Source organism: Hydra vulgaris, chromosome 08 (genome assembly GCF_038396675.1).
Source record: "Hydra vulgaris chromosome 08, alternate assembly HydraT2T_AEP".
NCBI lineage: Eukaryota > Metazoa > Cnidaria > Hydrozoa > Anthoathecata > Hydridae > Hydra > Hydra vulgaris.
Window position 1 is genome coordinate 32,957,928 of NC_088927.1, and position 14,881 is coordinate 32,972,808.

The 14,881-nt window shown below is 27.1% G+C and overlaps 1 protein-coding gene across 3 annotated transcripts in view; it reads right to left on the reverse strand.

Annotated features, from left to right (window-relative positions):
• Positions 1-1,868: 1,868 nt before the first annotated feature.
• The window catches only part of LOC100209120 (L-tyrosine decarboxylase), a 51,887-nt gene continuing 38,874 nt past the window's right edge, over positions 1,869-14,881 (reverse strand). For all 3 annotated transcript variants that reach the window (XM_065803463.1, XM_065803462.1, XM_065803464.1), the window contains exons 5-15: positions 12,488-12,674; positions 12,263-12,402; positions 11,337-11,517; positions 10,974-11,173; positions 10,672-10,887; positions 8,682-8,817; positions 5,237-5,469; positions 4,953-5,131; positions 4,471-4,583; positions 4,194-4,384; positions 1,869-2,187 (exon numbers count right to left, since the gene is read on the reverse strand). In XM_065803463.1, coding sequence (XP_065659535.1) covers positions 1,936-2,187; positions 4,194-4,384; positions 4,471-4,583; positions 4,953-5,131; positions 5,237-5,469; positions 8,682-8,817; positions 10,672-10,887; positions 10,974-11,173; positions 11,337-11,517; positions 12,263-12,402; positions 12,488-12,674 — 2,028 coding nt within the window. In that variant the 3' untranslated portion in view covers positions 1,869-1,935. The remainder of the gene's footprint in view (positions 2,188-4,193; positions 4,385-4,470; positions 4,584-4,952; positions 5,132-5,236; positions 5,470-8,681; positions 8,818-10,671; positions 10,888-10,973; positions 11,174-11,336; positions 11,518-12,262; positions 12,403-12,487; positions 12,675-14,881) is intronic.

The following is a 14,881-nucleotide window of genomic DNA, read 5'->3' on the forward strand; positions in this document are numbered from 1 at the left end:
GTGGAATGGTTTCTTTTAAACTCAAACCTCTTTTTGTGCGGTAGATAGGGACCGCATAAAAAAACTCTTTGTATTGCTACACAAAAATTCAATTCAACTCTTATATAAAAAAAATTAAAAAGTTAACGTTGTAACGCAATTTGTGGTTGTATGTTCATAATAGTAACTATATAATGACGTATGTACATACATATTACACATTTTAATCTTTGAGATTGAAACTATTGCGCGTTCAAAAATTAAATTATATGAGATCGCACAAAAAAAAATCGCATAAAACAAAACGCACAAATCACATAAAAAAGGATCGCATAAAAAGAGGTTTGAGTGTATTCCTACAGTAAAGGCTTTAAGTTTACCGTTTATGGTAAAAAACTACTCTTGAACCTTGTCTTTAAAAATGACAAAACTAAGTACACTGCAATTGAGGAAACTATTCGAAAAATTCAAGAAACTGTCATATGTCCATAAAGATTTATATGAAAAACATGGGCGATGTAATTTACGATTAGTAAATTACATCGCCCATGTTTTTCAGTGTGGAGTATGGTTAAAGATTTCATCAGAACATCTCAAAAATGGAAAGTAGATATCAAGGACAATAGGATGCTGCTATGATGGGAGATTATATATAATCTTTAGTCAGAAAAAAAAGTAAGTATCCACTCAAGAAATTCACAATCATCAAATAACTTCTAATCTTGGGGAAAGAGTTTACGGTAAAGAATTGTATTGTTTTTTAAGTTTAAAAACATTTATAATAAAATTAAAGTTTCTTTTTTACTTTCACTAAATATATAGTTTCAATTTTAACTTTTTATAAATTGCAATTAAAAAGAAAATTAATATTGAAAACTTGGTTCTTTTTTAATGAAAACTTTTCACTAAAATGACGTCTTTTAAATCTATAAGCATAATAATGTACATAGGATCGTACAACATATCGTATCATCAATCATAGTACATAGGATCAACATGTACTGCATACAACATATGACGTATATATCAATATATATTCGTCATTTTCTTGAAGATTTTTTCCCCTACTTTGCATTGGTTTTTTAATAGAATCTGAAATGATGTCGCCAGTTTGAGGAGCTCAAAAATAAGGCTTTTCCATTCTTTAAAAAGTTAGCCAGGTGTTCACCATATTGCTTGAAAATTTTTAATTGCTAGATATGACCTCCCTCCATTGAAATTCAGACAGTTTTATATCCGCATGAGTCTTATCATTCTAGTTTTTTTTAATTCTAAAAGGCGCTGAATCATTACGGCTGTTCCATATTTTTGTCATAACTAATAGCCCATTGTAATATATGAACAAAGCATCTCATGTGTTTCATAGGGAAAAAATCAATTATGCTCATCACAGTTGAACATCTACCTTGCTGAATTCTAAATTTAAAACATCTTTGCTCACTCTCTTGGCGATTGTCTTTAGAAAGGTCTAAATTAGACTTACCTACTGCATTAGTCAAGTCGAAGGCATTATCAGTGATTAAAATTTTTGAGAACTTTCTTAAAAAAAATTTATAAAGTCAGATGTATGCTTCTGTATCTCGAACTGCTAAAGTACACATACTCAATGCATTATTAAAACAAACTGATCATTTATAGCAAAATAGTTAATTTGGTGTCTTGTGCATACATCAATTTTCAAAAAAAAGTTTTTTTATGCAGGATTTTAATGTTATTACAAATTATTATTTAATGTTTTTGACAATCATTCACGACAGATGAAGGTTTTTTGGCAATGCGTGCAATCTGTTAGTTTTGGTCCCTTTATTTTCACAAAATAGTTATCCTTAATTTTATAAGATTGTCCCAAATCATGGTTTTATTCCCCCAATCCAGCAAAAACTCAAAACTTAAAACAATTTTTATTTTCTAACTGAAACGACAAATCATAAGATACAAAAGGTAAAAAAACTTTTTTTACTTGGTATTGTTAAGATATTCAAAATCAAAATATTTCTTTGCCGTTGCTTTCTGGAATCTAATGGTCGTCTTGCAATCAATATATTGTTTGCCTTTAAACTCTACAACGTAATTGTCACCTTGCAATGGATCTGAAATTTTGTCTCCCAAATAAAAAGGCCTTCCAGATATATCTGGAATAGTGATAATAGCTCCCATGTCTAAAATGACTTCTGGAACGCTGTGAGGAATTTCATCGAGTTCCACAACCTTGATAAAAAATACAAGTTATATAAATTCTAATAAAAAATTCTAAAAAAATTTATTTTTTAAACTCATAAAGAAAAATTAACTTTGTAATTTGCGCAGCAATGTTATCGCACAAAAATTATAATTGAAAATGCACTAATTTATATAATAATTTGGTGTACATATCAAACGAACTTTGCTACTTTAATTCCAGAATTTTATAAGATATTAAATGTTAATTAATAATATATCCCAGATAAACTTAGAAAGATTCAAAAATAGATTTTTATAAAAAACGTAAGTATCGCTAAGCTTTGATTGAAAAATAAAACATATAAATATTCACACTACCTGCAACTATTAGCAGATGACAGTCAATTAATTGTCATAGTCAAAAACAATAAAGATTGCGAAATACTAAAAAATGATCATAATTGATTGATCTTAACTATTGGAAAAAAAAAATTGAAAATATACAGCAGCAAATCAAAAAATTAGTTGAAAAAATAAATCAAGCAACCCCACTATATATAACTAACTATGAACAATCAGAACAATCGTTGATTTAAATGAAACATCACACGAAAGGGACCTAGGCATCAACATAAGTAACTGTTTCAAATGGAAAGACCACAGTATAATGGTAAAAAATAAAGCTAATTATAAACTAGGCACATTGAAGCACATCTATGTGCTTGGATTCCATACTGATACAGTTTTGTGCATCAGTATGGAATCCAAACACAAAAAATGAAATAAATATTTTGTGCCAGCCTTAACTACAAACCATATGAAGAACATCAATCCTAAGATTAGAAAGACTAGAAACCAGAAAAATTAGAACCGACCTCATTCAATTTTTAAATTAAACATAAACAATGCTAAATGGTATCATCCTAACCCATCAGCTGTCATCCTAAGATCATCAACTTTTAATGGTCCATCATCAACTATCAGAGAAAAAGCAATAGAATAGTGCTAAATTGGAACAAGCTACCTAATGATTTAGTGGTTTCAAAAACAGTTTATGGATTCAAAAACAAATATGATAACTTAACATCATTAAAATAGCTAACTAATTTACAACTATAGTAGGATTCCAGAAATCCTACTCTGAAAGGATTTGTATTACCTAGGATGTAGAGAAATTTACTTGGATTTTTTTAAATTTTAATTCACCTCCCAAGGCCATGAATGCCACTACCGTCGAGGAGGCTATTTTTAGTTGTGGTTACAACCCTCTCTCAACTCTATAACTCCGAAACACGAACCTTGACAAACAAGGTCGCTGCACGGAGAAATAAGTTGAGCACGGTACTTCCTGGGATATGGTGGAACTTGGAACTTCTTGCTTATGAGGCGAGTACTTTACCACACCACTACCGCACTAAATGAGTAAATAAATAAATTATAAAAATAACATAGGATATATGAGCACAGCTTTTTTTATAAATCTTTATCATGAAATCCAATACGGCTTATGCTCGTATCAAGTAAGGTATAGAAAATTATTTTTCATACACTTTGTAATTTGAATAAAATTCAAGTTTCTTGACTCGATAAAATTCTTTTATTAATATTTTTATAAGATAATAATTATAAGTTTCTTTAAATATTTAATTAAAAAAAACTATATATATATTATAGTATTTATATTTTAATTTTATATATATAATATAATAATAATTTATTTATATTTCATATAATGATAATAAATTATTTTATATATAATATAACAATAATATTTTACATATATAATATAATAATAATATATATATAATTAAAAGTATATATATTATAATTAATATAATAATTATAAATTTATTTAAATATTTAATAAAATAAAAAAGTCTTAATAGGTGAAATTGATAGAAATAATGTACTGCAAAATATCTGCAGCACAAGATCATTCTCAACTAAATATAAAGTATTAAAAATATTAAATGCCAAATGTAAAATATGCTTTATTATTCATAAAGAAAATGATTTTTCTTGATATTTATAACGTAATTAAACAAAATTAATACCTGATGAAAATCTTTATATTTAGTGATGACATGTGAAATAAAAGCACGCTTTTTGTCTCCGTATAAAAAATATTTCTGAAATGTAGGATACTCTATGAAATTTGCAGATTTTGGATTCTCCAAGTGCTCATAGCGAAAAACTTCATCTACAGTGAGATCAACTGCACACAAAGAAATACCATCAGCGCCATCTTAAAAAAAAAAGTTTTGAAAAGATATTGTAAAACTGCTTGTATAAAAGAAAAGCTGAAAAATCTAGATTATAAATGTTTTTTACATTTGTAAAGCTCCATAGTAATCCCCTGTTTTGATGATTTACGCAAAAAATCCATTATTGTCATTTCATATTTTGTCTTGCATACATATGTTGAATCAGTATTGCAACTTTCTCTTTATGTAGAAAATATTTTATAATTCAATTTAATTTAGATTGATAATAAAAATATTAAAAAGATAATAGAATCAGTGAATGTTAAAAGGGCAGAAGTCCAATAATGTAAACTATCAACAAAGTAAAAAAAAACTGCATTTTCCCTACTAATAAATTTTTGTTAATGGTTTAATTACTTTTTTTTTTTGAAGGTGAAATACATTATCCTCTTCAAAAAAAAATTATTAAACCATTAACAAAAATTTACCAGGGAGGAAAATGCAGTTTTTTTTAGTTTCCAGAAAGTTTACATAGTTGGATTTCCACCCTTTTAACATTCATTGATTCAATAGTAAAAATAGAAAGTCAGTTTGAAGTAAAAATCTTACATAAATTTGATCTTTTCAATTGCATTGACAGCTTTCATTGTTAAAACAATATTATACTGGTGAGATTTATCAGCAAATGTTGGAATATAATCAAGGAATATTTTATTTTCATCACCAATCATTTTGCCACTTACAATGAAACAATGATGAGTAGGAACATCACCTAGTGAACCTTTTAACTAAAAGAAAACTTAAAATAAAAATAAAAACTATTTAATCTAGCGTACATATTTTTCAAAATTAGCTTTAAATTATAATTATTTTAAAATGTTTAAAAAACATACTCCTCCAATACTATTCATGATACAGTTCCTGAACAACTTTGAAATTTCTGTAACATAAGCCTCGCTTGCTTGGAATGGATTCATTGCAGTATTTCGTAGAAAATTAATTTTTAAGTGGTCACTTAAACCAAGACGGCTTTTAAATTGACGAAAGGCCTCTCCATATTTTTCTTCTTCCACCTCTGATTTTGTAAGAAACAACGGCACACGCTTTGAGGATTTACCAACTGTTCCTAAAATAACAACTGCAGAGTGCAAAACTAGCAACTATTTATTGAAAAACAAATAAAGGAAAGAAAAAAATAGCTTTAAAAAAAAAAAGAAAGAACTAAAACATACAGATTAATAAAACATAAGTTTAAAGCCAAATAAAATATACAGTTAAAAACAAATAAAACAAAGTTGAAAAACATAAAAACATGCATTTAAATCAAATAAAACATACAGTTCAAAACAAATAAAACATACATTTTAAACAAATAAAGCATACGGTTCAAAACAAATAAACAAACAAAGCATGCATTCAAATCAAAAAAGAGGATATGGTTCAAAACAAATAAAACACACATTTTTTTATTATTTTTTTTATTTTATTTATTTTTGTCAAGCAACTATTTACAATTAAAGATGATTTCCGACATATAAAATATTTAAAAATATTAAATACAAAATACACTTTATCATATTTAGTAGTTTCAAGACTGGAGAACCTGAAGAAGATAAAATCTTATTATCAGTAACCTTTGATAATAAAAAAGACAGTAAAAGTTTATTGTTAGAAAAAATCAAGTAAGGAATCTTGATTGACAGTTAGTTCAATTATGTTCTTTTTGAATTTTTGAGAGGTATTGGCTTCTCTTAGTTTACAACTCATGCTTGTAAAATGGTTCCATAGCATTGGGCCGCGATAGGAAATGGCAAAGCTCGTAAGTTTTGATATAGGGAAAGGTTTTTTATAATTTCCGGTTGATCGAGTGTTGTATTGGTTTGATATTTTAGGAAAAATATTTTCGAAAACCTTCGGAGTTTTTTTAAACTGATGTTAGAATATAAATTGTGTGATTTTGAATACATTTATTTCATAAATATCAAGTGCCCTCATACTTCTTAGAAGAGGTTTAGCGTTTGTGAAGCGATTTTGAAAATAAATAATGCGTGCTGCATGATTTTGTTGTTTGAGGAGACATTTGAGTTTAGATTTGTTTGTACTACTCCAAACAATATTGCCATTCGATAAATAACTATGTACGAATGCAAAATATAGCTGAGTTAGGGTAGATTTGTCTAAGATTTGACAGGTTTTATATAAAATACCAATATTTCTTGAGATTTTATTGCTAATATATTTAATATGATCTCTCCAGGATAAGTTTTCATCTATTACGACACCAAGTAATTTATTTGTGAAAGAGCGCTCAATTTCCATGTTATTTATATATAGCATTGGTAAGGGATTTAGGAAAATATTGAAACTTTCGTTTAGAATGGAATAAGGAAAACTTAATTTTAACAGTGTTTAAAGATAGGCTGTTCGTGTTAAGCCAGATTGATATTTGTTCTAGTTCATTGTTTGCAACTTGAAATAGAGAAATAATGTTATTGTGAGAATGAAATAAAGTGGTGTCATCTGCAAACATGATGGTAGACATAGTATTTGATGTTTTATATAGATCGTTGACGTATATTAGAAATAGTAGAGGACCTAAGATGGAGCCCTGCGGAACCCCACATAATATTTTAGGTTTGTTTGTCTGAAAACCGTCATTTAGAGATATAAACTGTTTTCTATCACTTAAGTAACTGGTAAACCATTTATGGTATGTATGGCATATTCCATAATATTTTATTTTATCTAGTAAAGTTTGATGGTTAACGATATCGAACGCTTTTGACAAATCTAGAAATATACTTAAAGTGAAATTGTTATGAGAAGATGCTCCACTGATAACTTCAACTAGTTGCATAAGTGCATGCTCCGTAGAGTAATTTGATTGAAAAACCATATTGGTTACAATAAAGAAGATTGTTTTCGTCCAAAAAGGAAAATAACCTATTATACATGATATGCATCAGGATTTTAGAAAAAACTGGTAACACTGAAATAGGTCGATAATTTGAAACCAGACTTTCATCTCCTGTTTTAAAAATGGGTGTAATAATTGCAATTTTAAGTTTATCTGGAAAAACACCTGTATTGAGCGATTTGTCAAAAACATCTAATAAAACATCTTTAATAAATCCATAGCAATCTTTGATTATGCTTGCTGAAATAAAATCATAACCTGTTGCTTTATTAGTATTGAGTTTTTTCATCGAATCCTCAAGTTCTTTACTAGTGAGTTTTTGAAATTCTAAGTTTTTATCTGACTTCGATAGATAGTTCGAGAAATGAACAGGAGTGTGTTTAATTTTACTGGCTAAGTTAGGGCCTATGTTTACGAAAAACTCATTAAATTCTGTTGCTACTAATTTAACATCAGAGATCTGAGTGTCGTCAACGGTAATCACGCTTGGTAAGACTTTATTGTGAATATTTTGTTTACCAAGAATCTCTTTAATTACACCCCATGTTTTTTTCCCGTTACCTTTTAGGCTCAATAGCTTGTTTTTGAAATATGTAGTTTGGGCTATTTTTTTGGTTCTTTCATATAGACGTTTGTGGTTTAAGTAATTATGCTTGTTTATGCGATCTTTCTTTGATTTAATAAAACGTATATATAGCTTTTGTTTTTCGCTTCGAACACTTTAAAAGGTTTTTTGAGAACCAAGGGTTGAGAAGTCTTTTAGTTTTAATTCGGTTAGTTTTGTTAGGAAAATGCTTATCGTACAAATTAAGAAATTTATTTAGAAATAGGTTGTAGCTTTTGTTAGCGCATGTCTAGAGAAATACAAAGTTCCAATTTATAGAAGACAACTCTAGTTTAAACATATTTTTTGCTTGGGTGGTAAAGATTCTTTTTTTTAAGAATGAATTTTTCTTTAGTATATTTTTTGGTTTTTTGAAAATTGCAAAGACTGAAAAATGGTCACTTATGTCACTTCGAATAATGCCTGATTTAAGTGTGGAATGGAAAAGATTGTTTGTGAAAATATTGTCGATTGCAGAATAACAGTTCTGCGTGATTCTTGTTGGTTTCTTTATTATAGGCACCATTCCAAACTCATTAAAGCGATTGTAAAATTGTTGTATTTTAATATTTTCACCATATTTGAGATAGACAGACATTTAAAGATAGACAGATTTAGAGATTTAATTTACATTTAAAATAAATAAAGCAAAAAAAAAAAAAAAAATTTTATAAACTTTTAAAATATAAATAATTTGCTTTATTATAAAATGACTTTTTTGATTAAAAAATTAAAAAAATGAGAAATGAAAATGATATTTTACTGAATAAATTTGAAAATGACAACATTACTAAAATAAATGTGAAACGTTTCATACCATTCAACTCACTAAAAATAATGTCTTGAAGTTGGTTGCACAAATGAGTTTCACTATTACCCTTTAGATTCACAGTAAAGGTATTAATTAAAGCATCAGGTCCAACTTTTGCAAGAAAATTCATTACTTCAACGTTCTGCAATAAAAATAAATAAAAAACAGTTGCATAAAAATTAAAATGAGAGATTCTATAATACAGTATCTAGACACTAATAAATGCAAAAGTTAATCATCTTTTTATTTTATTTTTTGGATATATTAATACAATACTAATATTTATCAATCAACCAACCAATATATTTTTGAATTAGTTTTTGCATTTCAAAGTTGTTTACAGTAAAACTACTACTAATAAAAAACTATACTTTAAGTAAACACCTTACAACCTTACCTTAATCTAAATACATATAATAGTTTAAAATATTATTAGAAAAAGTAAATAATTGAATAAAAAACGCAAAAAAAATATTGTTTTTATTTATAACCCATACTTTGTGGAATACTACAAATAATAATAAAAAAAATTTCATTGCATAAAGTAAAATAAATACAAATTATGCCCATATATCAAATTGCAAACATTATAAATCCAGTTGACAGAAATTTGACACAATCTTTGAGCAATTAAAACTTATTGAACTGGTACCCAGCTTCACTTTCTTTGTTCTTTTATTTATAAAGTGTTTCCTCTCACTGAAAGTTTTGTTTAGTTTAATTAATTCAGGTTATCACAAAAATGAAGCAATTTTTTTTAATTGAACAAATGCAATTGACATTAAAAGGCTAAAAGTAACAGATAGTGTGTTACCTCTGAGCAACCCAAAAGAACCATCCGGTGTAGCAAAGTAAAAAAAAAACAATGAACCATCATTTTTTAAGCTGAGATCAGACAGAGAAGCAAAAATTATGACTGCTAGAAGATCTCTTGATCAACTAGTTTGGAACATTAACAAGAAAAATTGCAAAAAAGTTTAGGAGTGATCATTGTAAAAAGATTAAAAAAACAAAGCAAACATTGTTTAAATAAAGAAAAAACAACTGACCACACTGATATAGTAAGAACTAAGTGTGGAAGAACTTGTTGCAAATTTAGAAACTGTGAATTTATTATCAATGATGAGTCATATTTTAACATACAAATACAAATATAATATTAACCAAAAAATGCACTAAAAATGTAACAGATAATTACAAAAGCAACTTTAAAAAATGTATTAATTTTTTTGTGTGAATTAGCATATTCCCTGTGGAATTTTTTAACCATTTTTTGTTTCTGCAGGACTGGCAATTAAAATCAAATAAAGCTTAGCATTTTAAAAAGGACATCACAGCAATGGTAAATATGTATTTTGTCTCTTTGCACAATCCCAGTAATGTAAACAATTACCTGGAAAAAACATCCATTATGTTAAAAACTTTATAATCCAGCTTGTGTTCCAGAATTACAAGGTATTTAGGATTTAAGGTTAAACTTACATTGCTACATGCATGAAAACAATTAGAAAGTTTTTAGTCCCAAAAGTAAAAAATAAATATATTACTTACTATTTCCTATTTTTTTGTTCAACTTTTCTTTGTACTATTACTGCTAGTGTTTATTTTAATATTAATTGCATGAAGCTGCATCATTAGCTCATGTAATAAAAAAAATAGTGAGATGATATCAGATCAAATTTCAAAAAAATTTTACCATAGTTCCATTATACCATACCATATTATACCTTACTCTTAAATAAAAAGCTATTAGCGGCTAAGCATATAAGTTAAAAATTAACCTCTGTAGATTGTTCCTTAAATTTCTATTGTATGTTTCAAATATTTAACTATAACAAAACATTTGTGTTTTTTTTCTAAACTGCAAAAAATTTTCACAAATGTAAAGAAGTTAGACCTAAAAGGATGTTTTTAAACATTTTAAAATCAATTCATAATTGTTTAAATTGAAATCCTAAAAACAATAAGTTATATAAAAAAAAAGTAACAAAATTACTGCCGCCAATTCTCTGTTGTCTTTACCCAAAATGTTATCTCTTATAAATTTTCTTGTTTCATCAGTATCATAACCTTCAGGAAGGTCAATAAAATTTAAGCAGATAAAATCATCATAGTCTCTTGCCACAGTCATCCACATACAGTAAAATAGCTTTGCACCTAGTTGACATTGTCCTAATACACGACCTAAACCTGTTTCATCTAGACCAAGAACCTATAATGAAAAAATTAAATAGACCATAGATCTAGATAAAAAAATATTAGGTAGCTTATATCATGTCAACTTATATTAGCATATACCCTGTGTGCTAGCAACACTCCAGCAGCAGCAGCTCCTGGTTTCGAACCTTCCAAGCCGTAAACACCAACAGAAATATCACTTTCACTGTGAAAAACCTCCGGAGCTTGTAATGTAATAAATCCTTTCATTACACCATTTTGATAAGCCAAAGCACCAGCAGGGTATTGACAAAAACCACTTTTGTGAGGATCAATCGTGACTAAAAATAAAATTAAAAAATACATTTTACTAAAAAAGCAACCCTACAGAAACTGATTTCATAAACTCTGTTCTCATAAAACATTTTCAAAATATAAACTTTGAAGCAAAATTAAAAAAATACCTGAATAAAAGCCTAAATAAAAATTCAAAAAAACAACAACCTGTATCTGCCATTTTCACAGATTTATATTGGTGAGCAGCATAATCTGATAATGGAATTTCAGGAACAAAGCTTTCACCAAGACACTCCAGCTTCTTTAAGCGATGATCACTTGCTTCACGTATCATTGTGAGCAAATACCCTCCCCAGGCTGCATCAGCATGAATTGTAAAGTTCAACCCCTGATAACAAAATGGAAAAAATAAGAAAATTTTTGAAAAATGCATGAGTTATTTGGAAGTACTCAGGAAACACCATTATAAATTTTATTTTATAAAGATATTTTATAAAAATAAATTCCACATTACATTTTTATATTTACAATTTAATTATTAAAACGTAATGAAAACAATATTTTTCTGCAACTTGTGTAAACAACAATAAAACATTAACACAGACCTTGTGTAAACAACAATAAAACATTAACAAAGACAATCATTGTTCCTGCATTAAGACATTCTTAAAAATGAAACATTTTTTTATAACTTTACAACATACCAAAGAAAACATCTCACAACACTAAAAAACATAACATCTAACAAAACATCTCAAAACACTAAAAAAACTAAGTTTATTTGCATTTAAAGCACATTAAGCCTTGAAAATTATTTATGTACTAAAAGTTATCATCTTAAAAGCTTAAACTTTTTTCTTATCTACCCTTAGCCGTTTGTTTAGCTTTTTTTGCAAACATTTACAACTTGATGAAATTTATAAATTCATGAAAATAATTAAAAGTAAAATCAAATAAAAATCAAGATTTTTCACTTTGCTCTCTGTCATATAACTGAAATCTTACAACACCTCACAACACTAAAAAACAAAACAACTTTGCTCTCTGTCATATAACTTAAATCAACTAGAAAACATGTCAAAACTTAAAATTAAAAAATCTTCCTTCTCTAGTATATATAATAATATACGCACTCGTTTCTGAAATTCTGCTCTCAAGTCAAACATCTCAGCAATTGGATCAATAGCACTTTCTTCAGTTGAACCAATAACTGCAACAACTGTAATGATAGGAATCTTTAATTCTAAATGGCTTTCCAACTTACTTCTCAGTACTAAAAATGAAATAAATTATTTTAAGTTTTGAAACTTTAAAATTAAATTAAGGAAAACAATTTTTCTTTTTCTAAATTAATTTACCTGCCATGTTAACTCTGCAGTTACGATCTACCTCCAGAGGAATTATACTTTGATCACCTAATCCCAGAATTGTAGCTGCCTTGGGATATGAATAATGGCATGTTCCAGGACAAAAAATAACAGGAGAGTTTTCAAGTTGCTGCCTTCGCATGAAGTTACCTAACCCAATTGAAACAACTGAATGTTTCTTAAATAAAAACAAAATAAAATTTTTTTTAAATTAATAATATATATATATATATATATATATATATATATATATATATATATATATATATATATATATTTATATATATATATATATATATATATATATATATATATATATATATATATATATATATATATATATATATATATATATATATATATATATATATATATATATATATATATATATATACACACACACACACACTCTTGCATGGTCATCTTTAGGTTTTTAGCATATAATGTCAGTTTTATTTTAAAGACCGGGAAAACTTTTTTCTTTTTTTTTCAATTATTTGATAGACTGCCTGCGCAAACCAAACCCTCAGTCAATGTAGCAGCACTTTGTTGCAAGTCAGGCTATTTGCCAGTCAATGTAGCAGCACTCCGTTGTGAGTCAGGCTATAAGATAGTCGATGTAGCAACACTCTGTTGCAAGTCAGGCTAAAGATAGTCGATGTAGCAACACTCTGTGCATGTTTTACAGTACATGTTTTACATGCAATTTGTAATAATCTAACCTTAATTTTGTCAGTCTAAATACCTTAGACAAGCGAAGAGCTATTTTTTACCACAAACTGTATACCTAAGCCCTTTACTATATGTATGTATGTATATATATATATATATATATATATATATATATATATATATATATATATATTATTATTATTATTATTATTATTATTATTATTATTATTATTATTATTGTTATTATTATTTTAGTGAAATAAAAAACACTTTTTAGTTTAAAATACATCTTTCGAACTTACAAAGTTCATCATCAGTTTAAAATGACCAGCATAAAATTTTTCGATATATAGGTTACAAAGTAATTAAAAATCTATTCAAAATTGCTATTCAAAAAAACTATTTATAATACATAATTAAATAAAAAATATAGTACAAAGGAAATAATAAAAATACACTCAAATTTACAGTTAACATTCATTACACAAAAGGTATTGTACAATAAAGGTCAGGATGTTAATTTAACTTAGATTAGAACAATTCAATACCTCTGTGCGTAACTTGTTTGTTTAACTCAGGGTTCTGCCATATTATATGAAGACTTACTTTATTTTCTAATTCAGTTTCCCTATTGGCAGAATCCAGAATGGTAAAACATTCTGCAGTTGCTTTATTAAAACAATCAATGTTAGATTTAATATGTTAAAATATTTTTATCTTCCTTAAAATGTTTATCAATACGTTGAGAAATGTGTCGGATATTTCGCCCTATGTAACAAACATTTGTACAATTAAATTTATAAATAACGTTAGATTTTAAATTTGTATTGAAATGATGTAAAACTGAAGTAATTAGTCAATAGCCCAGTAAAATTTTCTTTATGGTATATACTAGTAATGAGGTTATTTTGGTTTTCAATACAAACATCAAGAAAAGGTAATTTACCTTTTTGTTCATGTTCACAAGTGAATTTAATATTCGGGTGTTTAGAATTAAAATAACCAAGAAAATTTACACTGTCATTTTTAGATGGAAAAGATTCGAAAAGATGCGTTAGATGAAACTATTGAAATAGCAGTATTAAAAATATCTCAAAACTACCTTAAACTAAAAATATCCAAACAAAACTTAGTTAAATTTTTTCACTTTGCCACAAGCAATACACATTTTCTTTTTAATGGTCAATATTATAACCAAATTGACAGAGTTGCAATGGGCTCTCCTTTGGCTCCTATGTTAGCTAATATATTTATGGGTGAATTTGAAAACAAATGAATTGAAAAGTATAATGGCACTCAGCCATTGTTTTATAGGAGATACACGTTGATGACATTTTCGCATCATTTTCATCTAAAAAGACAGTGTCAATTTTCTTGATTATTTTAATTCTAAACACCCGAATATTAAATTCACTTGTGAACATGAACAAAGAGGTAAATTACCTTTTCTTGATGTTTGTATTGTAAAACCAAAAAACCTCATAACTAGTATATACCATAAAGAAAATTTTATTGGGCTATGGACTAATTACTTCAGTTTTACATCATTTCAATACAAATTGGGGCTAATTAAAACTTTCATTGACCGTACATTTAAAATAAATAACACCTGGGCAGGATTTCATGAAAATATTCAGTCAACTAAAATAACTTTACTTAAGAATCAATATCCTAATAAATTAATAGAATATTCCTTAAAAAAATATTTGGATT